Raw genomic sequence first — 7317 nt, 5'->3', positions numbered from 1 at the left:
TGGGCCAATGACTTAGTGCTGAATAGAAAGCGAAAGTGAAAATAAAGCGCAAGCAGTGGAAAAGGGACATTAGCTATAATTCCACTTCCTCCTTGGCCAGGGTCTTCCTGCCCCGCTCCCCGTGTTCTAGTGCCCCCTCATCGGGCTGAGAGTCCCTGCCACTGCCTCCTAACCTAACTCCGCAGCTCCCACGAGGACAACCGGCGCTCGCTCCGCCCCCCAGAAGAAGTTCCGCGTCCTCGGCTGCCCCGTCCCCCCGCGGTGGCTCTGCGCACGCGCGGGGGCCATATTAGCAGCGGATACTCAGGCAGTGGTGGTGCGTTTTCTCTCGCGGAGAAAGAGCTCCGTGTAGGCTCTTCAGCGTCTCCCCTCGGTGAGCCTTTGCCCCCTGCGCACTCGCGGAAGCTTGGCCGCTCTCTCCGCGGGCGGGGATCCTGAGCGTCGCGGCAGAGCTGGTCCCGGCCTGCAGCGGCCGCCGAGGAACCGTAGACACGATGACTCTGCACCGACTCCTTGGTGATGGACCGGCTGCGGGACTGGCTCCGGACGGCCGCCGTCGGGCTTCTCTGCACTGAGCAGGCACCACGGGGCTGGGGACGCTCGAGCGGCGGGGCGGGCGCGGGGCCGGTGTGCAGGACAGAGTTGTAGGGCTGCCTCCGTCACTGTAAGAGTCCGTAGTGAAAGTGAACCTGGGGGAAAGGAGGTGCAGGTGAACTCGCCTCGGGCCGTTGTCCTCCGTCTGGCGTGGAGATGAGAAAGTTGTGTTCTCTCGCGAATCAGAAGCCCCGGCGGTCTCCTCTCTGTGCTCTCCTGGCTCTGCTCAGGGCCAGCCTTACCTTTCACCTGCGTGTTGCAGCAGCCTCATAACTGGTTACCCTGCCCCAGTCTTCACCAGCCAGAGCGATCTTTCTAAAATGCCGGTCAGCTCCTGTGGCTCTTTGGCCCAGCATCATTCTTTGGAGCCCCATTGCTTAAGAGATAGCATTCATAGTTTTTACCTGGGCACGCGGGCCTTCGGGACCTGATCCCTGCTTATCTTTCCATTTTTAATTACCGATATTCTAGAATTTGGGGAAATTGGCTCTGGAGGCCGAAGTTTGGCTTTTCCACCAAATCACGCTGAGCCCCAGTGTTGTCTTTTGCAGTAATAGTAATGATGCCAAAGATTACCATCCCGCTCCTCCCCTTCATAGTTCAGGACCCTGTATCATTCCCTGGAGAAAGCTTAAGCCTCTTAGCTTGGCATTCAAAGCTCTACATGGTCTGGATACTTGCTTAGTTCTTTAGTTTTTTTCATATTTTTTCTAACTTCAGCAATTTCTCTCGCCCATTAAGCTATCCTGCCTCAGTGCCTTTTGCTCAAGCTTTCTCCTCGGCCTGGAATGCCTTTCCCTTCTTTCTTCCCCTTAGACCTAAATGTTCTCAGCCTTATTTCTGCCTCTCCCATCTCTAATTTGGGCTCATTTTCTGTATGTGTTTCGCAAAAAATACTTTCTTGATTTTCTCCAACCCTCTTCCCACTCTACCCTTAGTGCCTCTGTTTCCATACTGCTTTATAATTGTCCTTCTGTGTCTTCTCCCTCACCTGGCCACCAGACTGTACGCTCTTTAGGAAAGGGATTGCTCTTACCCATGCTGGCATTCCAGCATTTGGCATAGTGCCTGGTGCACCGTAAATGTTGGCTGAATGAAGAGAGTGAAGAAAACATTTTTTTTTCAAGTCAAGAAATGCTTTTTTAATTGTAAGTTTCATTTTAATAATTATCCTATTTTCTTTTTACAGGAGTTATCATAAAGTTTAGAAAACATGGTGAGTTAATACACATGCCAGTAAGCTGTTGCCTGATAAATTGTATTGCTTGTACTCAGCTTACAGATTTTCATGAGAAAATTGAAATGGAATGATGTCTTACCAGTTTCCTCCCACTCTCTGAATTTTGTATACCAGGATGTGTTCTGTAAAATGATTTGTGGGTTTACAGGAGTTGGCTTACTAAAAGTGGGTAGGAATCACTTGTACGTTTTTCCTTTGCAGTCTCGAAGATATGACTCCAGGACCACTATATTTTCTCCAGAAGGTAAAATATAAATTGTTTGATCTGTCTCAAATAAAAAAAACATTTTTTAAGTGTTTGAATTTTAGGGGTGGGTGGGGAATCTACAAACTTTTTTTAATACTAAGTTGTTCATCCTTTCTGTAGTTTGAAGTAATGATCACCAGGTTGATTATGTACATCATAGGACTATGAGTAAAAGTGGGACTCTTATTTGTAGCCCTCCAGTGTTGTTGCTGTTTTCTCTTGAACCAGTGGTGCAAGAACAAGGAAGAGAGTCTTGGTTTCTCACTGCTTTTGTCTTGTAGGTCGCTTGTACCAAGTTGAATATGCCATGGAAGCTATAGGACACGCAGGCACCTGTTTGGGAATTTTAGCAAATGATGGTGTTCTACTTGCAGCAGAGAGACGTAACATCCACAAGCTTCTTGATGAAGTCTTTTTTTCTGAAAAAATTTATAAACTGAATGAGTAAGTGAAATCTTAGGGCAAACATCTCATCATATTTTGAGAGGGCTATTCCATGTGACATGAAAGAATTGAACAGTTTGTTCTGTTTTTGCTTCTGAAATTTTTTCCTTTTAACTTATTCGCTTGAAACTTCCTTGAGGCCCAGGACCATATGTTATTCTTTTTAAGTGCAGGGTCAAGTACTTAGTGGAGAAACAGTGTTGTATAGTGATAAGAGTTCAAGCTTGGTAGTCACACAGCTTTGGGTTAAATCTGGGCTCCACCAATGCAAGCTGTGACTTCACACCCATTGTTTAACTTCTCTGGGCTTCAGAGCCTACTAGAGTGGTTGTGGCAGTTTAATGAAATAAAATAAAATGAATGAGATAAACTGCACAGTGTTTGGCATATAGGAGGCCCTCAAGGTAATGTTTATAATGGTTACTCAGGAATTATTTTGAATTATACTGAATCTTACCAAAGAACAGGCCTCCTGAAGGTCTGGGAAAAGTTTAGACAAGCCCTGTACACTTAGTGAAGTTTCTGTTACAGTTGGGTGTTCAGGGCTTTGCAGCTAGCAGAGAGCTGGATTTGCTCATTGGAGACTTTCCCTTCAATGGTGAGCCAGGTGAATTCTGGTTATAGGGCCTTTTTGATACACTCACCCAAGAAAGTGTCATCCCTCCACGGAGTCACTGTTGGGCCCCTCAGCAGCTTGCAGGCTTGATTAGGCATAGTGCCAGAGGGTGTCAAGGCTGTAGCAGAGCCGGGGCAGCTTTCAGGGAACGGGGGGGTAGAGAAAGGAAATGCACCCTCCCTGTAAGCCTAGCCCTGAGCTTCCTAGGCAGGCTCATAAAATATCCTGCCCTTCCGGTCCCCTCACCCTCACCTCCATCAAGTTAGGCCTTAGGAGATGAGAGTACTTACTACCCAAGAGCGTGGGGTAGTCTGTCTTCCTGTCTGGCAAAACCTTTTTCTTCTTTGTGGTTGAACCTTCTTGGGATTTACCCTAGCTTCCTAGTGTTTATTCTCTTGCCCTGTTCACAGGGTGGTGATGGTAAATCCATCTGTTGTGAAGAACTTAAGTGTGCATTTGTTTATCTTATGTGTTGAATGACATCAAGTTGAAAGTTTCCTACAAAGATAAAACACACATAGGTTTTGTCTGAAGGGTGTAGCAGCTGAGAGGAAGCATGGTGAATTTCTAGTAGAGCTTAGTACTTTCTAAAACTTGTAAAATACCCCTGGTAAACATCTTCTCTGCTTACAGATAAATGTCTTTCTTTTCCTCAGGGATATGGCCTGCAGTGTGGCAGGCATAACTTCTGATGCTAATGTTCTGACTAATGAACTGAGGCTCATTGCTCAAAGGTATGGTCATAAATACTGTAATCGATGATATGTAAAATTAGTTTAGATGTTTCTAAGAACTCATTCTTGTAAAGATTAAAGTCATTAAAAACCTATTAATTGCAAATTACAGTGTTTTTTTCTTTAACCAAACTTGTAAAATATTAGTTACTGTATGATTATTAAGATGTTACCATGCCCTCTACTCTCCCCCTTTAGATTATTTATAAGTGACTATTATGTTGGCCCCATGGCAGAGATTTCTTTTCAGAGGGTATTTTGCTTAGAGTGTGTATATAGAGTGTTTGAGAAAACTATTCATATGCCAGTTTCTTTATCCTAGGTATTTATTGCAGTATCAGGAGCCAATTCCTTGTGAGCAGTTGGTCACAGCACTGTGTGATATCAAACAAGCTTATACGCAGTTTGGAGGTACTGAAACTTTTGGAAATTTTATTCCCAAAAGATAAAACGTTTTATGAGTAATAACCTTTTTGAGATGGTAAAATGAAATTGAAAATGAAATAAATAGACACTTTTCATACATTCTCACTTCATGAACTAACTGGCTTCCACTATGTAGACTGTCAAACATTTTATTAATAGACTATTGAAAGGCCAAAATAACATTTTCAAATCAGGAAACAAGTTGCTTTTTACATAATGATGAAATTTAGCGCTGGTCCTCTTTGTCTTTATTCCCTCTCCTGGCTGCATCCAAATCCTAGAAACAAAAGTGGAATTTTTGATGGAGCTTATCTATGGTGGCCAGAACACGGAACGGTTTATGAATGCTTAACTTCACAGAAAAGGAGTTAGCCACTGAGCTCAAGTAACCATAGTGATACTAAATTTAGATTGTGGTATGTTTAGCTTTTTTTTTCTCTGTTAAAGGAAAACGTCCCTTTGGTGTTTCATTGCTTTACATTGGCTGGGATAAGCACTATGGCTTTCAGCTCTATCAGAGTGACCCTAGCGGAAATTATGGAGGATGGAAAGCTACATGCATTGGAAATAATAGCGCTGTGAGTATTTTTGTGTTGCTATAGAATGTAGCAAAGGGTCTAGTAACTGCCATAGTGTTTTGTTTGTTTGTTTGTTTGTTTTATTCATTTATTTATGGCTGTGTTGGCTCTTCGTTTCTGTGCGAGGGCTTTCTCTAGTTGTGGCAAGCGGGGGCCACTCCTCATCGCGGTGCACGGGCCTCTCACTATCGCGGCCTCTCGTTGCGGAGCACAGGCTCCAGACGCGCAGGCTCAGTAGTTGTGGCTCACGGGGCTAGTTGCTCCGCGGCATGTGGGATCTTCCCAGACCAGGGCTCGAACCCCTGTCCCTTGCATTGTCAGGCAGATTCTCAACCACTGCGCCACCAGGGAAGCCCCGCCATAGTTTTAAAGTAGTGATGAGTGTAAACATTTTAAGGTAGCTGCAACAGCCTTAATGTGATATAAAAATATCTGTGATTTCTATTGGTGATGAAGTCACAGGTACTACTAATACTACTAGGGTTTATTGCCTACAGTAATAACGAAAGGAAGTGCTAATTTTCAGTTAGAAGTTGTGAAAATAAGATCTAGTTCCCCCGTCTCCCACATACTAGTTCACAGACCCCCTGAATTCTATCATGGATACCTGGGATTCATTCATAGATCATCAACATCCCTCCTTTGCACCCCTATCCCATGTCAGCCCTCCCTGCCATCAAAATTGTTTATGTTGGTTATAATGCCAATAATAATTCAGGCATTATTCATGTTCCTAAAAATCACAAAAATTTAAAGGAAATTCTCTTATGTTGATTCTTCCTTATGTTTTATAGGCAGCTGTGTCAATGTTAAAACAAGATTACAAAGAAGGAGAAATGACTTTGAAGTCAGCTCTTGCCTTAGCTATCAAAGTCCTAAATAAGACCATGGATGTTAGTAAGCTCTCTGCTGAAAAAGGTAATTTATGTCCACTCCTCTAATTTGTTTGCTTAGTGAGGGAATTGATTGAGTAGGCCTTTAACATGTTATCATAGTGCACTGAAACAGCAGCCTTATAAGTTAGGTGACCTTACAGCTATTTCCTAAGACTTGACCAAGGTCAACACTGACAAGTTCTGGAGCCACCGTCGCACACTACATAACAAGCTTAAGGACTTGAGCCTGAATGTTCTCAATATTCATAGTTAAATCTGATCCATGCTGTTTTATCGACTTCTTGACAATGATATCTGTGCTCATGTGTACATATAATAAAGAATATGAAAGTAATTATATGGTTATATATGTTTGGTGTCCTTTATCAGAGGTATAACATTTGCATGAGTTGTACCCTCTGTTCTTCTGAATCTACTGATCTCTTATGTTAAGCCCATGTTTGCAATTGTAAATGCTTTATTTAACTAAAGTTATATGACCATATAAAACAATATTTGTAAATAATGTTTTTCAAAAATTGTCGTAAATTAACGTATTGATTTAGTTTAGGATAACTTAGCTCCTGGTGTTGCTTTAAAAAAATGCCATTTACTTGCAGATTGTCCTCTTGTCTACTTCTACCTAATTTCAAGGAGGCACTACTCAATTTTCCCTTCTCAAAATTTCTCCTCCTTTTGGCATTAGTCTGCTTTTCTCATCCATAGTCATGGGAGCTGCTTTTCATGCTTTTGTTTTGAAAAGAGATTTGAAAAGTTCATGAAAAATAAGTGTAAGTACTGGTTAAAGATTTTGGCTGAGCCTTCAGAGGTTCTAATGAGGAAACTGGTTCTTTCTGGTCAGGCCAGCTAGAGCAATTGGCTGGTTGTGCTTTTTCCACAAAAGTAACAGAACAGCAGCTCAGAAAGTTAGTATGGATGAAGATAAAGATGATATTAAAGTAAAAATATTCATAAAAGCATTACAATATTGAAGGTATTTTGTTTCCATGAAAGTATTCATGAATACATTAAACAGAACACTTGGAAAAGTGGTGTACTAAGGCTCAAATGGTATGAAGAGATTAAACTGTGGTTGCTTATTAAGTGTTTTGGCTAAGTATGGCTGCCTATATTACAAGTGTGTGTGTTTGCTTCTAGTGGAAATTGCCACACTAACAAGAGAGAATGGAAAGACAGTCATCAGAGTTCTCAAACAAAAGGAAGTGGAACAGCTGATCAAAAAACATGAGGAAGAAGAAGCAAAAGCTGAGCGTGAGAAGAAAGAAAAAGAACAGAAAGAAAAGGATAAATAGAAGACAAAATCGGGGATTTTATAACTCATTTGGGGCACCATTTCAGTGTAAAAACTGTCCTATTCTTCCACATTGAGAAAGCTTTGACTTTTTTTTTTAACTTGTCTAGTGGGAAAATAGGATGGTACCAACTGAATTGGGTCCTTGTTATTGCTGTCCAGGTGAATATTGTAATGATGATTACCCTTTATGGACATCTTAATCACCCTCCCCCTTTTTTTTTTTGAATAAAACTTGGAAAGAATGGAAA

The 7317-nt window shown here is 42.1% G+C and overlaps 1 protein-coding gene across 1 annotated transcript; it reads left to right on the top strand.

Annotated features, from left to right (window-relative positions):
- The first annotated feature begins 283 nt into the window (after nucleotides 1–283).
- PSMA4 (proteasome 20S subunit alpha 4) lies at nucleotides 284–7317 on the top strand. Its single transcript, XM_081227087.1, has 9 exons — nucleotides 284–373; nucleotides 1784–1810; nucleotides 2036–2078; nucleotides 2363–2525; nucleotides 3798–3875; nucleotides 4198–4286; nucleotides 4749–4879; nucleotides 5674–5797; nucleotides 6913–7317. The coding sequence occupies exons 2-9, from the start codon at nucleotides 1808–1810 to the stop codon at nucleotides 7065–7067; spliced, it is 786 nt and encodes a 261-aa protein (XP_081083213.1). The 5' UTR covers nucleotides 284–373; nucleotides 1784–1807; the 3' UTR covers nucleotides 7068–7317.

Source organism: Mesoplodon bidens, assembly GCF_964165515.1.
Source record: "Mesoplodon bidens genome assembly, chromosome: 3".
In the NCBI taxonomy this organism is placed as follows: domain Eukaryota; kingdom Metazoa; phylum Chordata; class Mammalia; order Artiodactyla; family Ziphiidae; genus Mesoplodon; species Mesoplodon bidens.
Note: the sequence above shows the minus strand (reverse complement) of the source record. Positions and strands in the feature narration are given on the sequence as shown.